Raw genomic sequence first — 27,018 nt, forward strand, 5'->3', positions numbered from 1 at the left:
AGGTAGGAATATAAGAGAATTTGGAAAGTATTTCTCAGAGTTATAAAATGTTAAGTCATCCATTCTCTTAACTCAGGACCTTAATTATTGAAACACTTTTCTTCAAAAGGAAAGCTTTAGTTTTCTAGGTACTTTTATGTTACCACACTTCTCTTCAGAAAAACAAGAGCAGGTGATTGAAGAAACTGTATTTCCCTTAAGTACATTGCTGTGATATTAAGATAAATACAGCTTCCAAATATAAACATAAAGTCCAACTCAACATTAAAAATACTTTAATGAGTTTTAAAACTTATGTCTGTATCACACAAAACACAGGCTGTATTGACTTAAAGGCCTTTATAAAAATTAATGAAAGCAGAAAAAGAAAGATTGAAGTTTATTTCTTATTTTATCAATGTGTAGTTACAATACAAAAGAAACTTCCATATAAATTTCTCTCATTCTCCTTTTCTCCAATCATTTTCAAAAACCCTTTAAGACACTTTTTAAATGTGAAATTTTATATGTGCACCTGGATTAGAAAATAACCATCATGTTCAAAATATTATTTCAGAAATTGAAATGACAATAATTTGAGGCCAACAGATATCAATTAAGGCACACTCAGAAACATCCAATAATAAGTGTCCATACAGGGTTATTGCTTATTGTTTAACAAAAATAATTATAGGATTTGTAGTCATTTAATATTCTTTGAAACATAATCAGATCATAGAATCTTAAATTCAAAGGATGCACTGAAGATCACATAGTACTGCCTTCTCCTTCTATTGGTATCCATTCTGCAACACCTCACTCAGGAGATTATACAGCCTTTACATTAATACTTCCACTGACAGAGAGCTCACTACTTCACGAAGCATCCCATTCTATCTTATGCATGTATTTAATATTATGTGTATGTTCCTTATACAATAGATAGAAAAATCTGCCTTCCCAGAAATTCCTAAAATTTCTGTCTTTGGCCTTTTTTCCCACCATATTTTGGATGACAATTGTACTCTTTCCAACTTACAACGCTTCAATATTTTAAAGACAATTCTGGAATCCTGGGGGTCTCTTTTCTAGGCATAAAATTCCTCAGAAGAGAATCATACAATATGATTCTCTGACCATTCACCAGTCTAAATTGCTTTGTCTCCATTTCATGATCCCTGAATTTGACCCAGAATTAAGTGTAGTGCTGTATGTGCAATCTGTACAGCAAGTCCAGTAATCCTTTTATTCTGGATATTGTACGTATGTTACAGAGGTTCAAGCACGAATTTGTATTTTAGAGCACCACAGAAAGGCACTCATAAAAAGATTCTTAATATTGGATTCATAAAATTGATGGTATACACGGATGTGACATCCAGGGAATCTGTGATTCCCCAGGTATGTAATGTGAATATGAATATGTGTATGTTGTAGGATAGAAAACACATAACTTCCATTATTTCAGGAGTGAATGACTCCAATATAGTTCAGAATCACTGTCTCTTTAATATGCATTACTGTTTAACCAGTTCTCCCCATCTTGATTACGTGCACTGACTAAATGAACGAAAGTATAAAAATCTGAATTTTGCCCATATTTATCATAGTACTAACTCCAGATACATGAAATTTGATTCTTGTCATCTATAAAATTATTAATTCTTCCTGGCTTTATCTAACCTATAATATTTTTTGAAGCCAATTGTTCTGAATAACCTATAACATTTTTAAAGCATAACTTCTATCTTCATTCATGTAATCAATAAAACATTTGACTTAACAGAGCTAAGAATAAATTTTCTAAAACACTATTAGAGTCACCCAATTATATTGGTATATTAATCAAAGCTATTTGGTAATATTATTAGTACCAAGACAGAACTGAAAAATCATAATTGCTCTATGATTTTTTTGTGCTTCCATCAATTGTAAAAACTTTGCAAATGCCTTAGTAAACTAAAACATACCATGTCTGTAGAATTTTTCTGATATATCCATCTAATAAGCCAATAGATTTGATTTTTTTTTAAATAAGCGCATCTGCGTCTTTTTGTGCAACCCTTCCTTACCTAAGTATTCAAAATAATGTTTGTTAACTAGTGACTCATATATAATTTGTCCTCCTATTCTGCATTTTAAAAATAAATACGTAAATGTCATTCACACACATTAAAGCTTTATGGCTCCCTTCCTGCCTTCTATAATATTCAAGAATTCTGGAAAGGGTAGCTCATTTGAATTCATTTAAAGGACTAAGTGACTCCGTGTAGTTCTTTACTTGTCTGATGTTTCAATGCCATACTATACATGTCTCCTTTAACCTTTCCAGTGTGAAGGTGATCCTCCCTAAGAGAGAAGGAAGGTTTTTTTATGTTCTTTTTATCATGTCTTAATGTTCCTCAAGCAATGGAACAGTTCTTTCTTATGCTGAAAACTTTAATTTTTGGACATTTCCATTGCTCATTGCACTTTACATGGCCTCTGTTCATTCAGCACATTAGGCTTTGTAATAATGTTATTTTTCAAGATACCACCAGTCTTCATAATTTCTCCTTCATTTTATATGATGTTTTCTTGTGAACATCCTGGATATACCCATAAGTCATGCAAAATGTCTAAGTCAGTCTAGTAAGTCTTGATGATATTGCTGCCATCAAATCTATTGCCTGTGTAAACAATGAAAGCCCATTTTGCTCATTATCTGTTTTCTAAGTACTATTATAAAGATACCTACACCCATTAATATTGTCCCTGACCTACATGATTTTATATATATACACATATATATAATACATATCACATATTCACTGTATGTTTATTTTGAGCACCTGTGCTGCAGGAAGCATTGCACTGGCTAGTGGAAACATACACATGAATAATACACAGTGGCTATCCTTTAACTATCATAATCTGGTAGGGGAGAGCAACTTGTACACATAATTGCAATGCAATAGAATAAACTAAACAGATGTTTTAAGTTCCATGAAAGCATGCAGGAGGGGGAAGACACCTGATGGGGACAGAAAAGGAGCTGGATAATATTTAAGAAGATGATGGCATTTTTTTGTTGCTTTGTTTTTTTGGTGGTTTTTTTTTTTTTTTTTTTTTTTTTTGAGACAGAGTTTCACTCTGTCATCCAGACTGGAGTACAGTGGTGCAATCTCAACTCACTGCAACCTCTGCCTCCACGGTTCAAGCGATTCTTCTGCCTCAGCCTCCTGAGTATAAGCTGAGTTTTAAATCCTGAATAGGGTCACTAGTCACTAGAGAAATATACTTTTTTCCAAAAGGTATTAAGCAACTCTCTAATGGTTATTCTTTTAAATCCATACGTAACACAGTACAGTAACTCCTCAATGTCAATTTGTTTTTAAGCAAAACAACTTACTGTACAACAAAAACAATTTACTATAGGCTAATTGATATAAATAAGAGTTAATTTCCTATGGTATACAGTATGCTGTTGTGGTTAAAGTTGCAGCAATTTCCAAGAACCTTTTGATGATGTTAAGTGAGGGTCGACTGTAGCCATAATATATATCCGATTAGTTTCTAGAGGGAGGTGTCAATTTTCTCTCTTCCTCTCTGTGATTATATCTAAGAAACCGTATCAATGGCCATTTCCTTTTCAGGGGAAAAGGTACGACGTGGTCTTTATTTTTTTTTAAGTCTCTTTGATCAAATGTAAAAGTTTCCAGTAAAATATATTTGTCTGGGTTCTCAAGAGATTTATGTTATTTCCTCATAGAGCTTTAATAAGCTATAAACTATTTAAAAATAAAATTCTACTCTTAGGCTCTGTCTGTATGGCTAGTCATTCACTTCCAAATTCTTCTTTCTTTTCAAAATAAATAAGAAGAAATCAAGCTACTTTCTGTGTCTCCATAGATTATCTTTGAATGTCATACCCAGGTTTTGAAGTCCCAGTTTTGGAGATAAAGCTCTGTTATTTTAATAGTATTATTTGTTTCACTATAACTTTGCTTCATTTGATTCATCTTTTTTTATACCCAGAAAGACAGTCTGCCCATGAATATCCTTTTCAGATCACGTAGCTGCTGCCCTTTTCTTTAGCAATGGTTAAATGACTACCAAAGCTCAACCCCAGGGAAAAAGTCTTTATAATAGGTTGTCTAAATCCTTTTATTTCTCCATAATACAGCTGTTCTTCTTCATCAGGACTTTATCCAAGGAATAAATGAGGAAGCTTATAGCTGTTGCAATTTCCACTCATGGGTATTTTTTCTCTTCTTTTCTACACTAGTTTGTTCCAATTGTTAAAACATTTTCATCAGTGCTATCATTGTGAAGTCCAGCAGTTTCTCACTATGCATGGGGCATCATTAAACTCTTACTATGTATCAAGCTCTGTGCTAAACTTAAGTTCTTTACACATGTTAACTGTCATGTGAGTTTCATGTTAACACTCACATCTCTACCAGGTAAATACTTGTATTATCACCATTCAGAAAATGAGCATGAGTTTTAGAAAGACTGACTGGAGCAAACCAAAGACGTAATAAATAATTAATGGAGGTAGGGTCCACATTTTTTATATTGTTATGGATCTCATTACTTAGATTGTTTTGATTTTCTGGGCTTCTTTTCAGAATATCACTTTCATTCCACCTAGGAACGCCATTCTGTTTAATAAACTAAAGCATAGAAATACTTTCACCTTGAGAAGGGAGATTGGCTTACACTTACAGAACATATAATTGGTGAGTGCCTTAGGCAGAAAGACAAACATAGCACACGGCCTGCAGGTTGCTGGAATGGTTTCTTGGTGTCAGACCGCTTGAGCGTCAGAATGAAGCAGTCCTTTGTGGATATTCCTCCTCTAAACAAGTGAAGGAAAACTCTCTCTTAGCTCTGGGCTCCCAGTTGTGACACTGTGGAGTGGAAGAGGAGGAGAAAGGCTCTTCTTGGATTCTGACTTCAACCCAACTTTTCCATCCCTCTCTTCTTTCCCCTTTAGTCTGACTGCATCCAAGGTAACTGTGATTCACATGACTTGTTTAGGCTCTTTTCTATGGCTCTGTCATACTTTGTGCTAATTTGGGTGACTATGCTTCTCAATGTACTTATATATTAATGAAAATAGAAAATAAGTTAGAAGATGTTCTAAAAATTTGTATTTTAAATTTTATTCCATTCACTTTAGAGAATTGAGAATATTATTTGACAGCTTTGACTAAGAGTGGCCAGGGGAATAAAATTTCTGACTAGTTTTTTTTTTTTTTTTTAATCTCCCATTATATTTAAAATACAGATTTCCCTTTAAATAAACAAGGATGCATTTTCAAGTGCTTAAGAATTATTAATAACCAAAACTCCCCCAGGAGTGATTTCTTTGGAGTCCTAAAATCACAACTCTTCAAGGACATAAAGTGGAGCTAATTTACCCACTTATCTGATCCAAAATAGAGATTTTTAGATTTGTTGAATCCCAAAAGGGAAAAGTACACCCTAGGTATTATTTTTCTGTGAAACAACTCTCATTTAGAGTGGTGAATAAGTAAGTTGGCAGAATAAGGCAATCCATATTTTTCCTGCCTGTGTTATATGTGTTTTGGGGATAGAAAAATTTAAAACTTCCAATGTAGCAATTTTTGTTGACAAGAAATTTAGTTATTATGTTGCAATGGGGATTGTTTTGCTGATAAAATTCTTGATTCTAGTAGTCCACCCTTATTAAGTTTATAAATTGTTTATCAGCCTTTTTCCGCACTCACCAGTAGGAAAAGCAAAAAACAAAACACAACAAAAAACAAGGCACTATCTCTAACGGCAGCAATATCAGTAGCTTTGAGAATATTATTTCTGCGGGTTGCATTTTCAGTCTTTATTATAATTCTCCCTTGCCTACAATCCAATTTCTTTTAGACCCATATGGTGCCAATTTCTTTAAAGCATATTGTAGTAATATTAAAAATCTCAATCTAAATATCAAATTAGCCCTCAAATCATAAGAAATAAATCCACGTGGGCTCACAGAATTCTCCCTTCAGGCCTTGAGATTTTAGTTATTTGTTTCTTTGTTTCTCAAAAAGAACAAATTGTATTAATGTTGCATTTTATAAAGGACTTCAAATGTGTAGGTGTCCCCCAAAGTACTTGACTTTTGTGGCATTTTTAAAAACAATCATAACTTGGAAAATCTCAATATTTGAGTGATGATAATCAAAATTGCTTTGGGCTGAAATTCTGTATTTTGTATCACAGTCCATAGGAGAATTTCAGTCAAGTAATAAACCTGGAAAATATGGTTTTATAATGGAAATGTCGACAGACTGTAGCAGGCACTGCAGTAATATCTTGAATCTGATTTAAAAGAAGTTTTCAATAATGTTTTTCCAAGGCAATCTTTTGGGAAATGCCAGTTAAAAAAAAAAAAAAAAGAAAGAAAAAGAAAGGTTTTCTACTACCTCTATCTCAATGATTGATGAAAATGTGAGTATTTTGTGGTCAGATACCTCAGGGAACCTGTGAATAAGATTATGGGCACTTGTAACAGGAGAATAAGCATGGAGAGACTGCTGTCCTGTAAAAAGCCACCCAGTTAAAGTCTCACTGCATAGATACATTTTGATATAATGATAATCCATAGGTTCACAGGGATTATACTTGTATGTTCTCAGATGAGGGTAATAATGGAATAAATGATCACCCCACCTAGTCACATTTTAATAGAAACTTTTCATAGGAGGACAATAACAAGAGCAGCCGTGACTAAGATGGTGATTCTAGAATTACTGTAATTTATTATATTGATAGACATAGTCTGTGCTCTCCCATATTCTTTGCAAAATTATGGTACAAAATACTTGCCTTTGGTATATTTTTATACTTCAAATGTTATTGATTATGACAGGAAATAAGAGAAATTTTCAATCATTTAATTAAGGCAAACAATCAATTAGGCATGGGTACCATCAATCTGAGTTTGTTGTCTTGCCCCATTCCTAGAGTTATACAATACAGCGTCCCTGCGAGAGGCAGCCTGTGGAAATGCTTAGGTCGAGCTGAGGAGACTTTGGGCAGAATCATGGCTCCATGCTTACCAGCTATGCAACCTTGAACACACTTATGACCTCTTTAAGTCTGTTTTTTCAGGTAAAATCAGAAGGAAGTAAACAATAATAACAAGAGTGAGAAAATAATAATGATAGTAAAATGTTACTGAATGCTGATATACATCAGATACTGTTAGGTACTTTGCATACATCAACTCATTTACACATATAATAGTATCAATCTGATAACTTTGTTGTAAGAATTAAGAGAAGTACTCTGTGTACCTCATTTGCATGACTTCAGTGAAAATGTTGGCTAGTTTTATTACTACAAGATTTAACTTGTTTCAAGAACAACACTTAGATTAAAAAGACATAGAGATCATTACTTTCCCTTATTGTTTACTGCCGGGCATTGTCATTATAGATCTATATGAAATCAAACTATAAGACAACCTGTTCCACAGAAGCCCCAATCACAATCAGTCAAGGTCTTGCACATCAGGGGCTAGAAGGAATTCATGAAAACTTCCTCATCTCCAACACAAAGGACCTTTGGCTATACACTCTTGATTTAGAGACTTTCCATATTCTAGATTGGCCCTACATTCTTCCAGTCTATAGTAGAAACTGAGTCATTTCAGGCTGATGTTGTGACTTGATATGCCAAAGCTTTAAAGAAATAGCCATCCAAAATCTTTAAAGCAAAATTTAAATGGCTAGACTCTTAACTTTTTTTTTTTTTTTTTTTTTTTTTTTGAGACGGAGTCTCGCTCAGCCGCCCAGGCTGGAGTGCAGTGGCCGGATCTCAGCTCACTGCAAGCTCCGCCTCCCGGGTTCACGCCATTCTCCTGCCTCAGCCTCCCGAGTAGCTGGGACTACAGGCGCCCGCCACCTCGCCCGGCTAGTTTTCTGTATTTTTTAGTAGAGACGGGGTTTCACCGTGTCGGCCAGGATGGTCTCGATCTCCTGACCTCGTGATCCGCCCGTCTCGGCCTCCCAAAGTGCTGGGATTACAGGCTTGAGCCACCGCGCCCGGCCTCTTAACTTTTTTTTTAAGGTACAATAAGATAAAGTAGAAAAGAACACATCATAAGTATACAGGTGAATAACACTTCACAAATTGAGTACACCCATGTAAGTGTCACCCAGACGATGAATAGTAATGATATCATGGAAGCCACTCCATCCATATTGGCTAGATTTTTATGGAAATCTTAAACTTACATAGAAATTAGCACAAGACTATTATTTTATTTAGCACTCAAAGCATTCTTGATGAAAGTTTTATAAATTCTACTTCATTTTAGTAGAATAACTTCAATAAATCTTAATATGTACCACAAAGGATATAAACATAGATGGGATGAATCATTCATTCTAATTTTAAAAATAAAGTAACTCTGATTTTAGGGCTCAACTCAGTCTGGCATTTAATCTACAAAGGACTTGATAACAAAATCCATGGCTCAAAGCTTGTGTACTACAATTTCTAGGAGTAAGGTCCCATTAGTAAACTGCATTCATGCTAATGTGCTTGCTTGGGGCGATAATCATTAGAGTTCCTAGTTCTCGTTCTTGCCAGGGAAAGTACACCAAGAGTGGGTGATGTAGTATTGTAATTATACAATTAGCCTTGTCAAGGCATGGAGCATTGGGAATAGTAAGATCTTGAAACCTGAAATGTGACTAGCTGATAGATGACTATCATTAAGCTCATCTTTTGTTCACTTTGTGATGAGGTAGAGACTGAGCTTAGGAAAAGGCTCCTTAATGAAGGATAAAATCCTTGACCCAGAGCCACTCTGCTTCATGCGCTCATCACCACTCAGCTCACCCTCTCTCCCTTTCTACAACTACACGTATATTTTGTTCATATTTTACCTTAGCCAAATAAAACATCATGAACAGTTGACAAAAAGCTCTTTTTAATCAATCAAATTTAGATAATAGAAAGTGAAATTTGGTACAAATACTGTTTAGCCTAATACTTTTAATCGTCACAATAATAGCTGTCAACATTCTATATCCCTTTTCACACATACATATTTAATTGGGTATTGTAGAATTGTGGCTACATAGAATGATTCTATATTCAAAGTATAAATTATTCTTACTAGTATATTGATGTTCAAGGTGTGTAAAAATAGTACATATGCATACATATATATTTATGTGTATATGCCTGTGTACACATATATATACATAGTATAAAAGCATTATATATTTTGTTTTATCACATGATACTAATAAGAATTATCCTAAATTTTTTAACTTTCTTATAGAAGAAAAGATTGGCATAAAGCCTTAACTGCTTGTTCTCATTCACTTTCAGTCTGTATTCATTATTAACCTAAGTTTCCTCCCTTGTGGCTCAATGCCCTTTGGGGTTTATTGGGCTTTCTTCTGTAATCAAAGTGATCTGCTAAGCCACTTTCCTATGGTTAAATGAGGGTGTACAAGTAGGAATTTAGATGTTCCCACTAGGTAAGTATGAGAGGATATAATACTTCCTGATTGGTGTTGCGCCCCTTCTAGGTTACATAACTACACAGGCCCTTTTCTTCATAGCCACCATTATACTATATTTTTGTACAATCCATACAGGATACCCTTTGAAGTAAGACTGACAAATTGCTAATGTTAGAATCAAACTTAGTGTCCAGAATATTGTATGCCCATTTTAACATGCAAAACACAAACGTTCAGAAGATGTTTTTAAAAAGAAGTCATTATTACAAATATTGATCATGACAAGACTTGAGCGCATTTAGAAATAAATAAGTAGGAGTGGATGTGGTTGTAAAGGGATGGCATGAGGCCATGAAATAGCTCTACATCTTGATTGTGGTGGTGGTTATATGAATCTACACATTTGATAAAACTTCATAGAACTGAACACGCACATACACACACACAAATTTGTGTAAACCCAGTGAATCTGAAAAAGTTATGCAGATTTTACTAATGTCAGTTTCCTGATTATAATACTGTATTATAGTTATACAAGATGTTATTATTGGAGAAAATGGATGAAGGACAAATGAAATCTCTCCTTAAATTTTTGATAACTTCCTGTGAATCTACAATTATTTCAAAATAAAAAGTTGTATTTTTTTAAGAGCTATCTAGAGAAAAAAAATTGGTTGTGATCAATTGTGGAAGTAAGTTAATCTGTGTTTCATCTTCGGTCCCATTACAGTTTTTCTGTTTCCAAGCAAATCACTTGACATTCTCATTCTTTGTTTCTCCTATTTTCAGAAAAATGCAAGTCTATCTCCAGATTACTATAAACATCTTGAAATCTATGGGAAAAATAAAATCATATGCACACATTTGAGAGATCATAAATATATATCACAACTTCCTGAGAACACTATTGTTAACACCCGTCTAACTCTATAGTTTTAGAAACAAAAGCCATGGGGGAGCAATAAACTAGATATGCCAGTCCTCCTACTTTGATTTTGCATTTGAGAAAATCACTGTGCTCCTAAAATCTGCTACAATATCAAGCCTCAAAAAGTCATGACTAACTGATGAAATTGTGTGAGCACTTTACACACATGAAATATAATTTAATCCATTTGGATTGGGTAGCTTTCACTTTTCTGTTAAAAAAAAAAAAAAAGTACCTTAAAAGTACTAGCTAAAACATAAATTCACAGTAAAGAAATTAAGTTCTTTACTTTCTGGGTGTGAATGGCAGCTGAATAACAAACCCTTTGCCATTTATAGAAAGGAGTAACTTACAAGCTGAATTAGAGTTGCTCAGCATGCCAAACAAAGCTACAGGCAAAGCAAAGCAAAAGGGAAACTTGCTATTTTATAGGTTAGACAAGAAAAAGCCTAAATGACTTTTCTAAGTGAGAGACCTTCATATTTCATGCAAACCCCAGGAAATAATTAAGGCTTCAGTGGAATTCTGGGACCTGTGCTCTATAAACCGCCTCAATAAACTTCATTTTCATCTGGTAGTATAGAGATTGTCTCTTATCCCTTACTACCCTTTAAATACCGTCCTCCTTTAGGGCAATGAAAATTTGGCACATAAATAAAAAGCATAAAATTGTTTCAGGGAGGGGATGAACATGGTTCAAATTCAACCAGGTGCTTTATTACCGATTTGGGAGGTTGTAATGTTATTAGACAAACTGATAGAAAGATCAAGAGGGAAAACTATTGGCGGAAAGGGAAGATAAAAAAAAAAATTGGGAGATAAACTAAAAACACAAAAAGTATTTCAAAGCAAAAGTAAGCTAGCTGCTTCAAGTAAAATTCTATAGAGAAAAAATTCATTAGCTCATTTAAAAAATTATCACAAGAGGTATATGACCTCGTATTTTAGACCAACTCTCTATCACGCTGTAGTCGTTATAGAACCTAAATTACAAACAAAGGGTCCACAGGTGTTACAGTCAGGGCTTGGGGCTGGTGCTGGATGTCAGTTAATCTGAACTGGGATATCCGGGTGGCAGAGCAGTTATGGATTCAGGTCTTGGCTCTGTCAGTGAAAACTGTGACCTTACCTGGACTCTGTCACCTGCTTATGTTTCAGTTTCCCCATCTCCAACACAGCACATTAGACGGTCTTAAAGCTGGTTTCTGTGAGGATCTAAGAGAATCCTTAGGGTTCCATGAAGCCCTGTCTACACGCTTCTGCTGCTGCAATTAGGTTTGGTTTTCTTTGTTTCTATTTTAAAGTAAGATTTCACATGAAACAAATTCATGCCTCAAGAAAATTTAAAATCATGAACTAGATCTTCTGGGGCTCCCTCCTGCACCAATATTTCAATAGGCTCTGGTAATCATTTTTAGATTCACCAGTTCCATGGAAGAAACTTTTCTGGGCTGGGTTCTTTCTGTGTCAATTTGTAATTGTTTTCCTTTCCTTGTGTAGAAACAGCAGCAAAATGGCATTATTAAAATATCAATTGATGTTTTGTGCTTGCTACTTCTGAATAAATAGGAAATTTTTTGTGTTTCTAATCTGGGTTCCCTACGTGGAAAGGGTTTTTGTACTGCAAGATGTAAAATTGCAATTCTGCAGCACCAGCACCCGGAAAATAAGTCTCACTTAAGTTTTGTTGCCTGAGAAATTGACTTACTTCTAGCAATGGAGGTGGAACATGGAAAAGGCAGAACTCAACCACCTAGAAAACAAAAGGCTAGTTTCTTTCAGACTGAAAAGGGCAGGTAGAATCACTGGTGACAGTTCTAGAGGGGTCTAGGAGTGGGATTAGGTAGGGAGACCTATGTTCCTACTGTTACACTATACTCACAAAGGTGCTCGGCTTCTCATGGGATGGTGAATGCATGAATATCCAGGCCCTGGAGGACTGAGCAACATGAGATAAAGGTATATGGGACTATGCCCTAGCCACGTTGATGGGTTAGGAGAGCTATGTGGCAAAGAGCCTCATCACCCCAGTCACCCCAGTCTAGTTCTGCTGATAGAAAGCCTATACCCTACTCTGACATGTAAGTGAGCCCAGGCAAAATCCCAGAGCCACCCAGCAGACCACCAGCAGGTTTCAGATTCCTGAGCAATAAACAAGTATGTGTCAAATAAAATAGAGAAGAAGACAGTTATTTGGAAGCTAGATAATTTTGCCTGGCTGAGAGATTGGAGGGTTCTGCTGTGATGGGGGTGAACAAGCAGCACTTTTATGAGCCACCGACAAAATTCAGAAAAATGGAATCCCTGCTCCTGTTTGTTCAGCACTTTGTATGCCTCTTCAGGTTCTTCAGTGTCGCTAGAAAGAACCCTGTTGGAACTTCCTTATACACGATAAAGTGGAACTTCAAGCCAATTCTAATAGGTGCTCACCAAGCCAAAATACTTTTTCCACAGCTTTATTGAGGTATGACTGACAAATCAAAATTGAATGTATTTAAAATGTACAACCAGATGTTTTGATATATGTATGCATTGTGAAATGATGACCACCATTAAGCTAACAAACAAACGTATCCTTCACCTCACCCTAGTTACCATTTTTGTGTATGTGTGTAGTAAGAACATCGAGATTTACTCTCTTAGCAATTTTCAAATATACAACACATCATTATTAGCTATAGTCACCCTTCTGTACCTTAAGTCTATACATTTATTCATCATATAACTGCAAGTTTGATCGACAGCTCTTTTCTTCTACCCCAAAGCCCCTGGTAGCCACCATTCTACTCTCTAATACTATAGAATAATTATAATTTAGGAAAAAATAATGTACTATTCCTTAAATCTGATATATCTGACCATACCTATTTCTGATTAACATGAGGAAAGAGGAAATGACGAGGAAAACTTGTCTGGAGAAGACTTGTCTTTTGGCTTCTGGCTTTCCTGGGTCTCCAGCTTGCCAGTTGCTTATTTTAGGACCCATCAACCTCCATAATCTCATGACCTCATTCCTTAGAATATATAAAATTCCTATATGTATATATTTTCCTATATGTATTTTCCCTATATATATTTTCCTATACATATATTTTCCTATATATATTTTTCTATATATGTACACACTAAGTTTATTTCTTAGAATAAATATATATAGGCATATATATATATAAATATACATGCATTTTATTGGTTCTGTTTCTCTCTAGAAAGCAATATACTTAATATGATTTTTAAATTAATCAATTAATTGTTCCTGGTTAGATCATGGCTGTAATTTTCCTTTGGGATTCAATTCTCAAATCTCTAATTATGACATGTCCTAAGAAATATCCTCAGACGCCACAAGAATTCTATTATTAGGTTCCCCTGCAACCACCTTTTGTTGGGGAGGGGACAGGGTCCCACTCTGTCACCCAGGTTGGAGTGCAGTGGTGCAATCACACAGCTCACTGCAATCTGCGTCTCGCTGGCTCAAGTGATCCTCCTACCTCAGACTGACTTTTTAATAAGAAAAAAAAATTAAACACTGTATCTCCGTGAAATAATCAATGACTTGTCCATGTTTCTGAGTTTAGTTCTTCTTCCTTAGACTAGTATGCAGTATGACCCTGGGAGAGTCACTGAAGGTATTTACTGTGAATAAAATCTTACCATCAAGTTAGATTCATGCCGCTGAGATACACAAAAGATCTAATGACAATTAATCACACTATATAGTGTATTCAAATTTATATGATAGCAGTAAAAATGATAAATCATAAGCTGTCATCTTTTTTCTTCCAAAATGTGGTTATATAATTACAAGAAATTTATTTTGATTTTAACGGTGTATTGTCATTAAAGGGAGTTTAGCTATGCCACTAATACTGTGACTTCTAATTTCAATATTTACCTTTTATTGTGACTTCATAAAATATAAAATTTTTTCTGTGTCCAAATATACCCAAGGAATGCATTCAATCTATTGGTATTCACAAACAGTATTAAGTGTCTCTATTACATGACTAACTGTATTAATAAGTGCCAATTTTATATTTTCTATGATGTTAGTAGGGTTATTTCTCTTCTCTAGACTATTATTTTTTTAAAGTTCTATAATTTGCATAGACATGCATATAACTGAGGTCATATCTACACAAAGCATCTGGTCTTGACCAGAATTCAACTAGAAATGTCATCACCCAGTTCATGCATTTAAATGACATCAGACATTCATATCTGAATTTAATTTTAATTCATGCAGAAGGAAATGGCTGGATTGAATAAGAAACTAAGTTTCTTGCCACTCCATAATTACTACTAGAGAAAAATAGAAAAGAGGAAAGAAAGAAGGTAAATGAAGGCTCTCCTCGTGTAACATATTCAAGCCTTAAGGAAGGCTTCACATCTGTCACAGAAGAGGAATTCATTTCTTAACACAAGAATCTGCTCTCTTTCCAATCATTGTGAACCATGTTTTTAATATGAAAGAAGTTCTTCTCTCCACTTTGCCCCTTCCACTAACTCCCACTCTGCCACCAATAGTAAAGAAAAATAAAGCCCACAGATACCTGTCCCTGGGCCACAAAAATAATCAGGTTTCATTAGGTCCAATTAGAAATATGACATGGACATTCAAAGTAATTTGGTGATAAAGTAGAGTTGGAAATAAAAAAAAATTGAGAAAATCTATTAAACTGGTCTCAAATTATACTAAACTTTGAACAATACTAATTTTCTCTGAAAATATAAATGTTAGAATCAATCTGTTTGCAAAAATACACTGAAAAAGTATTTATTTATAAGCAGAATCTAAATTATTTTGGTTAGACACACTAGGTTAATTTTAATTCTTAAAAATATTGAATATGTTTTTTAAATTTTTGGAAGAAGTTTAAGTTGAGTGAGTATACAACTTAATCAGGTAATCTGTGAATCATCTTGAAGGCTACAATGGACCAGTGACATATTTTTAGAATCATCTTTTCAACTAGTTTCAGTGGCAAAACACCAAAAAAAAAAAAAAAAAAAAAAAAAAAAAAAAGAAAGTCCTTGGAACCTTACATCTGAGTTTAACTGCAAATCAATTAGAGCACCAGAAAAAAAATCTGTAAATAAGCCAGCAAAGCTCTGAGGAAGGTTTTAGGATTTTGAAAAATAATAGTGGCCTATACTCAGTATTCAGGCTTTACAAATACAGCATCAGTGATATATGTATCATAAGAAAGCTACAAATGATAGTTTCCTTAGAGCAAAGTCAGAAACTAAAATTTTTGCAGGAATAGTAAGTCAAACCAATATTAACCTTTTCTAGCTTGAGACTGAAAAGTTAGAATTTTTTCTTTGCTCCTCTTCAGTAATAGATTGTCTTAAGAATTTCCCCTGAGCTCAGTTCTTTGCCAGTTCACTGGTGGTTTCACATGTTTTAAATATTCCAAATAATACAATTTTTTTTTTTTTTTTTTTTTTTTTTTGAGATGGAGTCTCACTCTGTCACCCAGGCTGGAGTGCAGTGGCACCATCTTGGTTTGCTGCAAGCTCCACCTCCTAGGTTCAAGCGATTCTCCTGCCACAGTCTCCCGAGTAGCTAGGACTGCAGGCACTACCATGCCCAGCAAACTTTTTTGCATTTTGTTTTTAGATGGAGTTTCGCTATGTAGCCCAGGCTGGTTTCAAACTCCTGACCTCAGGTGATTCACCCGCCTTGGCCTCCCAAAGTACTGGGATTGTAGGCGTGAGCCACTGCGCCCAGCTCAATAATACAATTTTTAACATAAAAATTAGAAGTCAAGATAAGAGCACAAGCATCCTAGGAACCTGTGTAGGAAAGTATATGCGGATGAGAGACTCAGGTTCTTTGTTCCAAAGGCCAAAAATATTGAATATTAAACATGAGATTCCCTGCTCTTCTCAGCCTGGTATGGTCTATGAACAAATGCTAAATCTTTTCTATCTGAAATTTTAAGAGTCATATTTTTAAATGATGGTATTTTTTTTTAATGTCATAATTAGGGTATTATAATTATAAACTTATGTCTATCCTTATTGTAGTGATTTCAGATGTTATCCAAAATGACACATAGTTTACATTCTTACTTTATGCCAAACAGTAAGTTTAGCACATTACAAACATCATCTTTTTCTTAAAATTATCCTACTAAATAGGAAGTACTGTTATCCCCCTTTTCAGGAGCACAGAGAGATTAACTAATTTACCAAAGTTCACACAGTTAGTAAGTGATAGAGATGAGATTTGAACTCAGAATCTGTAGGGTAAACACAAACTAGTACCAGACTACACATTTTAAATTCTTATTTTACAGTGTCACTTGTAATTAGTATCTATAACCCATAGTAGCTCACAGAATTGTTTTGGGTTTGATTTATTTCAATTGTTACAACATTGTTTGAAAAAGTTCCTCCACAAATATTCATCTAGCACTTTCTCCTGAAAATGTGGCATAGATGCTGATGATAAAATATTTTCTCATGAAGATAATAAGTATTAGTCATGATAGAAGTTTTTCTTTTATGGAATTAATGATGAGACACAACTACAGATAAAATGGTATGCTCCCCTTCAGTCCTCTAAATCCAGAGTGCCGTTGAAGGAAAGCAAGCCACTTTAAGCTGCAGTGATGTGCATGTGTACAGAGAGGAAAGAATGCAGAGTGGTTTGGAGACCCGGCTCAGGAGTAAGAATTATCTGGTATAGCACTCAGGCATTTCAATATATTTGTGTGTCCTTTTGGACTTAACTTCCCATTTTCCTCATCTATAAACTGGGGAAATAATGATCCATATCTGCTAGAGTTTCAGTAAAGATTTAAAAACACAATGTACATAAAGCACCAAGGATATGCCAGGTGTGTAATACGTGCTTGATCTAAATGGACTCATTCATTGTCAATGTTATTCCAATGCAGCTCTGGCCCCAGAGCCACACATTCCCACCCACAGAGCACACGCAGTACCAGAGAGGAAGTGGGCCTAGAAGGGCCTGCAGGTACAGGCAGCTGCTAGAAGCTGGGATGATGCTCTCCCCACTTTCCTGTAGACACCACGGGTACTGTCTGCCTGTTGTCACACAGTTCATATGCTTGCTTGTGATGGAACCTCGTTCTCAGGATCTGTGCTTTTTTCCACTTTGCTACACTGTCTAAGGTGGCTTTTAACTGGAACCCAAGTGCAAATAAAGGTTGGTATTCGGCACCTGACTTCGTGTAGAGAAAACAGTCCTTTTGGTCACTCACAGACCACAACAGTCAGTCATGATTTTGTTGAATAATCAAAGCTGAACTCATACATGTTAGGGTCAGTTAAGGATGTCTGCTTTGGGCAACAGCCTACTTTTGGTCTTATATTAAATTAATATCTGAGTTAAACAAAAACGAAAACACCTCACATACACTATTCAGAATCTGCTAAATTGTCTTTTAAAAACTGCTTGCCCAACTTATTAGCAACAACTATAAAAGAAGAAATTCTCATGATTTCCTAGTATCCTGGATTCATAAGCATCAAGAAGGCATATGGTATTATATGAGCATGAAATAATAACATGGACTGCTCTGCTTACCAAATTCAGTCAAGTCCAAAGGCAACAAATGCAGAGTGAACATGACTGTCTATAAGAAACAAACAATTTTGGTGTTTAAGTTTATGTTTTCCATCACATAAAATGTTGTAGAATGATGAACTAATGGAAAAATGGAAAGAAAACTTACAATACAAATGAGAATATTTTGCAAAACACTTCATTATAAGGAAGCCCATCAGACTAACAGTGGACCTCTCAGCAGAAACCCTAAAAGCCAGAAGAGATTCAGGGCCAACATTCAACATTATTAAAAAAGAGAAATTTCAACCAGATATTTCATATCCAGGGAAACTAAGCTTCATAAGCAAAGGAGAAATAAGATCTTTTTCAGACAAGCAAATGTTGAGGGAATTTGTAACCATCAGACCTGCCTTACAAGAGCTCCTGAAGGAAGCACTAAATGTGGGGAAAAAAAGACCATTACCAGTCACAGAAACACACTGAAGTACACAGATCAGTGACACTATAAAGCAACCACACAAACAAGTCTTCATAATAACCAGCTAACATCATGATGACAGGATCAAATCCACACATTTCAATACTAATCTTGAACGTAAATGGGCCAAATGCCCCAATTAAAGGCACAGAGAGTAGCAAGCTGGATAAAGGCACAAAGTGGCAACTAAGACCTATTGGTATGCTGTATTCAAGAGACTCAACTACATGCAATGACAACAATAGGCTCAAAATAAAAAGATAGAGAAAAATCTACCAAGCAAATGGAAAAGAGAAAAAAATAGGGGTTGCAATTCTAATTTCAGAAAAAATAGACAATAGGCTCAAAATAAAAAGATAGAGAAAAATCTACCAAGCAAATGAAAAAGAGAAAAAAATAGGGGTTACAATTCTAATTTCAGAAAAAATAGACAACAATAGGCTCAAAATAAAACGATAGAGAAAAATCTACCAAGCAAATGGAAAAGAGAAAAAAATAGGGGTTGCAATTCTAATTTCAGAAAAAATAACTCTAAACCAAAAAAGATCAAAAAAGACAAAAGGCAGCATTACATAATGGTAAAGTGTTCAATTCAACAAGAAGACCTAACTATCCTAAATATATATGTGTGCAACACAGGAGCACTGAGATTCAGAAAGCAAGTGCTTAGAGACATTCAAAGATATTTAGACTCCCACACAATAATAGCGGGAGACTTCAATACCCCACTGACATTATCAGACAAATCATTGAGACAAAAAAATTAACAAAGATCTTCAGGACCAAAATTCAGCACTAGATTAAATGGACCTGATAGAAATCTACAGAATTCTCCATCAAAAACAATAGAATACACTTTCTTCTATTTTTAGAAAAATAAAATTATTTTTTATTTTTTAAATTTTTTGTGTGTACATAGGTGTATATACTTATGGGGTACAGAATATACATTCACCTCATTGCCACATGGTACATGCTCTAAAATCAACCACATAATTGCACATAAATACTCCTCAGCAAATGCAAAAGAACTGAAATTGTAACAGTCACTCTCTCAGATCACAGTGCAACAAAAATGAAATTCAAGACTAAGAAAATATTGACATTCTTCACAGAACTAGAGAAAACTATTTTAAAATTCATATGGAACCAAAAAAGAGCCTGAATAGCCAAAGCAATCCTAAACATAAAGAACAAAGCTGGAGGCATCATGTTACTCAACTTCAAGCTATACTACAGGGCTATAGTATCCAACACAGCATGGCACTGGTACAAAACCAGACACATAGACCAATGGAATAGAAGAAAGAACCAGGAAATAAGGCTGCACACCTTCCACTATCTGATCTTTGACAAACTGACAAAAAAAAAAAGCAATGGGGAAAAGATTTCCTATTTAATAAATGGTGCTGTAATAACAACTGCCTAGCCATATGGAGAAGATTTAAACTGTACCCCTTCCTTACATCATATACAAAAATCAGCTCCAGATAAATTAAAAATTGTAATGTAAAACCCAAAACTACAAAAAACATGGAAGACAACCTAGGCAATACCATTCAGGACATAGGCATGGGCAAAGATTTCATGATGAAGATACCAAAAGGAATTGCAACAAAAACAAAAATTGACAAGTGGGATTTAATTAAATCGAAGAGCTTCTTCACTGCAAAAGAAACTATCCACAGAGTGAAAAGACGACCTACAGAAAGGGAGAAAATTTTTGCCAACTATGCATTTGACAAAGATCTAATATCTAGCATCTATAAAGAACTTAAACAAATAGACAAGAAAAAAAAGAACCCCATTAAAAATTGAGCAGAGGACTTTTTTTTCAAAAGAAGTTGTACATGCGACCAACAAGCATATGAAAAAAAGCTCAACATCACTGATCATTAGAGAAATGCAAATCAAAACCACAAAGAGATACCACTTCACACCAATCAGACTGCTGTTGAGGTTGTGGAGAAAAAAGGAACATTTATACGTTGTTGTATGGTGGGAGCATAAATTAGTTCAACCACTGTGGAAAGCAGTCTAGCAATTCCTCAAAGAACTAAAAGCAAAAGTACCATTCAACCCAGCAATCACCTTCCTGGGTATATACCCACAGGAATATAAATAATTCTATTATAAAGACACATGCACAGGTATGTTCATTGCAGCACTCTTCCCAATAGCAAAAACACAGAATCAACCTAAATACCCATCAATGGTAGACTGAATAAAGAAAACGTGGTACATATACACCTTGGAATACCATGCAGTCATAAAAAAGAAGAAGGTCATATCCTTTGCAGGGACATGGATGGAGCTGGAGGCCATTATCCTTAGCAAACTAACAAGGAACAGAAAACCAAATACCACTTGTTAGCACTTATACGGGGAAGCTAAATGATGAGAAAGCATGGATAGATAGAGGGAAACATACACTGGAGCCTACTTTAGGGTGAAAGGTGGCTGAAATCAATACAAATTTATTCTCTTACAGCTCTGTAGGTTGAAAGTCCACCGTCAGTTTCACCAGGCTATAAAATCAAGGTACAGGCAGGCCTGTATTTCTTCTGGAGATTCTAAGAGAGAGTCTGTGTGCTTATCCTTTCCACCTTCTAGAGGTGCCTACATTCCTCAACACATGGTCCCTTCCTCCATCTTCAAGGTGCACCGCTCAGCTCTGATCTGTTTGTATGTCTCCTGTCTCCTGCTCTGATCCTCCTGCTTTCCATTTACAAAGACCCCTGTGATTACAATGGGCCGATCTGGATAATCCAGGAAAATCTCATCTCAAGATCCTTAATTTAATTACATCTGCAAAATCCCTTTTAACATGTAAAGCAACATTCACAGATTCTGGGGATAGAATGTATTAGCATCTTTGGGGGTGGGATATTATTCAGCCTACCACAGGTAGATACCATTTATTATGTTCTTTTTGCAGATAAGAAAAAAATATAGTAATTATTAATACCACCATATACAATGAGAAACAAGAATTCAGAGGCTAAACAACACAAACTCACAAAACTTAAAAGTGGGCACCAACATATAGTTTCTAACCTTAAGTCTGATTCCACTACACAATTCTGCTCGCAAAGTAGAAAGAAATAATAAAGGAAGGACTCCCTGCTTAAGGGTAAATTTTGTTATTTTCTTGGGTTAAAAATAATTACTATATATTTATTGAATGACTAACTGTAAGTAAGATCCAATTTTAGGTTCCGGTAATAAATAAGAATCAGATATAGTCAGTCTCAAGGTAATCCTTCATCTTTCCATATATTTAAATATCTATAATTCCTAAATGTATATATACAGTACTGACCGAATTTAATTACCTCATTAACATTCCCAGTTTCATGTTCTATAAACTTTTCCAATGTGCCAAGTCTGAAACTGAACTCTTGATTTTTTCCTACAAATGTTCACCCCCCCATCCTTCACCATACTCCCCTCCCTCACCACCTACAGCTAATCAATAATTGAATACCTTAAATTTTGCCCCTCAAATATATCTTAATTCCATCTACTTCTCCTTATTGGCATTGCCTCCAGATTCCTAATTAGTATCTTCATTTTCATTCTTATATCGCCTCAATCTAACCTCCATACATAAACTAGCATGATCTATTTAGAATATAAATGAGATTATGTCAATTGCATGTTAAAATACTTCAATAACTACCTACAGCACTTACAATAAAATTCAAACTTTTCTTGCTATACTGGGTAACCATATAACATGGTCTGTTTAGGATTCTTCTGCGCCTGTCGTCCCGGTATAACTAGTAATACAGTCTCCTTTCATGCCTAAAATTATTCCATTTGGGTGATAAGTCTCTTGATCACCACATCTGTAGAGCCCTGTGTGATCTTTCTTTTGCCTAAATATTATTCTCATAGCTGAAGCCTTCTCCCTCAGGACTCAGTGTCTTCTCTTAAGTCTCCCCAGCAGTTGGCTTTCTTTAAAATCTGAACCACAGTATTCAATCCTATAGTTAATTCTTTCATTTGTTGAATGTCTGTTCAATCCATTAGGGTGCACAGAGAGAACCAGGCCCATATCTGCAGTGTTTACACCTACATACCTCAGTCAGCATCGTATCTGAAACATGATAAAAGCCCACCAGTACCTGTTGAAGATTAATGACTAAACAAGCTTACCATATAGGCGGAGAGATAGTAAATGTATAGTATGACATTTACATAATATAAATGTGTTCAAGATATCAACTACCAAAATTAATAAGAAAAAGAAAATAATTACTTCTGCCTGCAGAGAAGGGTTGATTAGGAAAGATTCCATAAATGGAGGATGCCCAAACAGTGCTGATGGATGAGTAAGATCATGCAGTGTGAACCAAGAAGCCAAGAGAAGACTTCTAAGCTTAGGGGATGGCATTTGCAAAGGCAAAAATGTATAAAACTGTGATTATTCAGGAAACCCAAAGTAGTTTATCGTATTAGAGTGTACAATGTTGTATAAATGATATATTCATAACACAAACCTTAAGGACAAAACCTAAATTGTAGAGACCACAGCAGAAAATATAGAGAGCGCTAACAAATTTGAAGCTTAGCGTTTTTGTTTTTGTTTTTTGAGACGGAGTTTCCCTCTTGTTGCCCAGACTGGAGTGCAATGGTGTGATCTCAGCTCACTGCAACCTCCACCTCCCAGGTTCAAGCAATTCTTCTGCCTCAGCCTCCTGAGTAGCTGGGATTACAGGCATGTGCCACCACGCCCAGCTAATTTTGTATTTTCAGTAGAGACAGAGTTTCTCCATGTTGGTCAGGTTGGTCTCAAACTCCTGACCTCAGGTGATCCACCTGCCTTGGCCTCCCAAAGTGCTGGGATTCCAGGCATCAGCCATTGCACCCAGCCTGAAGCTTAGCTTTATTTTCATTTACAGTCCTAGAATGATTTGATAAATTCTTTTTTTTTTTTTTTTTTTTTTTTTAATTTATTTTATTATTATGCTGTGGTTAGGGTACATGTGCATAACGTGCAGGTTTGTTACATATGTATACTTGTGCCTTGTTGGTGTGCTGCACCCATCAACTCGTCATTTACATCAGGTATAACTCCCAATGCAATCCCTCCCCCCTCCCTCCCCATGATGATAGGCCCGGTGTGTGATGTTTCCCCTTCGAGGTCCAGAGTGATCTCATTGTTCAGTTCCCACCTATGGTGAGAACATCGCGATTGTTTGGTTTTCTGTTCTTGTGATAGTTTGCTAGAATGAGTGGTCCAGCTGCATCCATGTCCCTACAAGGACACAAACTCATCCTTTTATGGCTGCATAATTATTCCATGGTGTAATATGTGCCACATTTTTCTTAATCAATCTGTCACTGATGGACATTTGGGTTGATCCAAGTCTTTGCTATTGTGAATAGTGCTGCAATGGCTTATCACGTGTGCATGTGTCTTTAGAGCAGCAATTTATAATCCTTTGGAGTATATACCCAGTAATGGGATGGCTGGGTCATATAGTGCATCTAGTTCTAGATCATGAGGTCGCCATACTTACTGTTTTTCCATAATGGTTGAACAGTTTACAATCCACCAACAGTGTAAAGTGTTCCTATTTCTCCACATCCTCTCCAGCACCTGTTGTTTCCTGACTTTTTAATGATGGCCATTCCTGCTGGTGTGAGATGGTATCTCATTACATGGTTTTGATTGCATTTCTCTGATGGCCAGTGATGATGAGCATTTTTTCATGTGTTTGTTGGCTGTAAGAATGTCTTCTTTTGAGAAATGTCTATTCATATCCTTGCCCACTTTTGATGGGGTTGTTTGTTGTTTTTCTTGTAAATTTGTTTGAGTTCTTTGTAGGTTCTGGATATTAGCCCTTTGTTGTCAGATGGTAGGTGCAAAATTTTCTCCCATTCTGTGGGTTGCCTGTTCCTCTGATGGTAGTTTCTTTTGCTGTTGTAGAAGCTCTTTAGTTTAATGAGATCCCATTTGTCAATTTGGCTTTGCTGCCGTTGCTTTTGGTGTTTTAGACATGAAGTCTTTGCCCATGCCTATGTCACAGATAATGGGTACTACCTAGGTTTTCCTCTAGGATTTTTTATGGGTATTAGGTCTTTGATTTTAAGTCTCTAATCCATCTTGAATTAATTTTCGTATAAAGAGGAGTAAGGGAAAGGGATCCAGTTTGGCTTTCTGCCCTTGGCTAGCCAATTTTCCCAGCACCATTTTATTAATGGGAATCCTTTCCCCATTTCTTGTTTCTCTCAGGTTTGTCCAAGATCAGATGGCTTGTAGATGTGTGGTATTATTTCTGAGGGACTCTGTTCTGTTCCATTGGTCTATATCTCTGTTTTGGTACCAGTACCATGCTGTTTTGGTTACACCAGCAGCCTTGTAGAGTATGGTTGAAGTCAGGTAGCGTGATGCCTCCAGCTTTGTTCTTTTGACTTAGGATTGTCTTGGAATCTTGGCGAACCGCTTTTGGTTCCATATGAACTTTAAGCAGTTTTTCCAATTCCTGTGAAGAAACTCATTGGTAGCTTGATGGGGATGGCATTGAATCTATAAATTACCTTGGAGCAGTATGGCCATTTTCACGATATTGATTCTTCCTTGATTTGATAAATTCTATTGCATATTTAACTCACCTTATAAATTATAGAAGTTCTTAGATAAATCCGTTTCTAAAGTGTTATATTTCAAACTTCATTGCCATAAAGAATCCTCACAGTTGCAGTTATTACATAATAGTCACAAAATTATAATACATAGTCCATAAGGAAACTCTACTGAGAGTTACGGTGTATAGAACTAAGCTGAGCTTTTCTGTCAAATACATGTTTTTGTTTAAATTTTAATAATTATGTCAAATTTCTTTTTTCTATAATGTGCTTTTATTCATTATTAGATTATTAAAAAAACAGGTCAAAGTCACTATGTTATGATTTTGGCATTTATATTGTACAAATGTATAGATAAAAATATCTATGGAATCTGAAAAGACTTCGGGTCGTATTTTGATGTAACTAAGAGTTGACACAATACTCATCATTGACCTATTTCTCTAGAAACAGAAAACTATCAAGAAAGATATATGGTATAGATAATCACAAATATTTGCTTTGAACATTTAGAATGTATACTAGAAGTTGTGCACTAGCAGACTGCATGACAAGAATGCTTTGTTTAGACTCCAAAGTGTTTCAAAAATTGACTTAAGATTTAAATTTGGGAAATCACAAAAAATCCAGAATTCTGGCCACTCTTAAAAAAATTAAAAGATAAGATAACTCTAGTAATATTCCCCAAATCACAGTCCCCTAGAAACTAGTAGATGCTCTCTGGTTAACCACAGACCCACCTCCCCCATCACCCCAGACCGCTGCCCTTATATATGTGACATGCCTAAGCCTTTGTGTAAGACTAAAACTCTCAACCATTAACGACCAATTGAAAATCATCAAAAAGACTAAGAATATATTTAGATTTTGCTCATTTGTAATATTGAGAATTAAACACACAGGCTATTTTTAAAAATCGTCTAAATATGAAAAAATTCAGACATTCAACCCTTTCTTTCTTGGATTTTATCAGTTAACTAGACTGTACCAAAACAAATAAGCCAAATAAATCTAGTATAACAATTCCTCCCCCTGACTAGCAAGCTCTTTGTTTTGGCATCTAGTCAATTCAATTAAAATTATACAACCCAATAATCTAAAAATATATATCATACATTTAATCTGTAGTTTACCTAAAAGTACCTGTCTGTTATGTATATTTCAATGTAGCAAATATACTTTATTTTATTTAAATGGGAAGACAACATATTTTCAATATGAAAACTGTTCTCGGTTAGGAAATATTAACCTGAAAATGTCATTCCCATAGAAATTGACAGGCACTTACCTTAGCTATCTGGACACACCAGTTAAGCAGCAGTTGTGATCCTATGTTATCCTTGTGCTCGTGGACATACTCCAACAGGCAGCCATGGGGCATAAGTTGAGTAACCAGCTGGATGGTTGGGCTCAGACACACACCTAGCAACCGGACTAGGTGCGGATGATCCATACTTGCCATGATCAGAGCTTCCTGTAAAAAAAAAAATGCAATACCATCATTTCTACTCAAATTTTCTTGGATTTAGAGTTACTTCCATTGTACTAATGGTGCTGATGATTTTTTAAAAATGTACTCAATGTACTCAATCAAAATCAAAAGATATTATTTCAGTTATTCTATCTTTAAAGTGATTTAATTCAATAAAATTAAATAAACAACAAAGTCTCTACATGCATTTACATGGAAGCTGTTATACAATAACTGCCTATAAAATTAATAGCAGTATTTTCTCCTTTGTAATATAAGCAACATGAGATTTTATTTATTGCCAAGTAAGTCAAAATGAATTCCAGCTTATATTATGGATTTTTAACCTTTGACCTTTGCTCTAAAGTAAAATAATCTACACAAATTTAGTTAGTTGCGAGTAGAGTAAGGTGAGCTGAACTTCGAAGTCACCCATTATTGGTGTAGAGTTGGACAGCTTACAATGGTGTCAAGTATAAATCATAAATATGGAAATGTAGATAATTACAAGTATTATATCTATTGTCAATT

The 27,018-nt window shown here is 35.3% G+C and overlaps 1 protein-coding gene across 10 annotated transcripts in view; it reads right to left on the bottom strand.

Moving 5' to 3' along the window:
• ERBB4 (erb-b2 receptor tyrosine kinase 4) overlaps positions 1-27,018 on the bottom strand; it is a 1,175,572-nt gene that overhangs the window by 155,238 nt on the left and 993,316 nt on the right. For all 10 annotated transcript variants that reach the window (XM_021924408.2, XM_021924406.2, XM_021924405.2 and 7 more), the window contains one exon: positions 26,305-26,490. In XM_021924408.2, coding sequence (XP_021780100.2) covers positions 26,305-26,490 — 186 coding nt within the window. The remainder of the gene's footprint in view (positions 1-26,304; positions 26,491-27,018) is intronic.

This window comes from Papio anubis, chromosome 10, assembly GCF_008728515.1.
Source record: "Papio anubis isolate 15944 chromosome 10, Panubis1.0, whole genome shotgun sequence".
NCBI classification, from domain to species: Eukaryota; Metazoa; Chordata; class Mammalia; order Primates; family Cercopithecidae; genus Papio; species Papio anubis.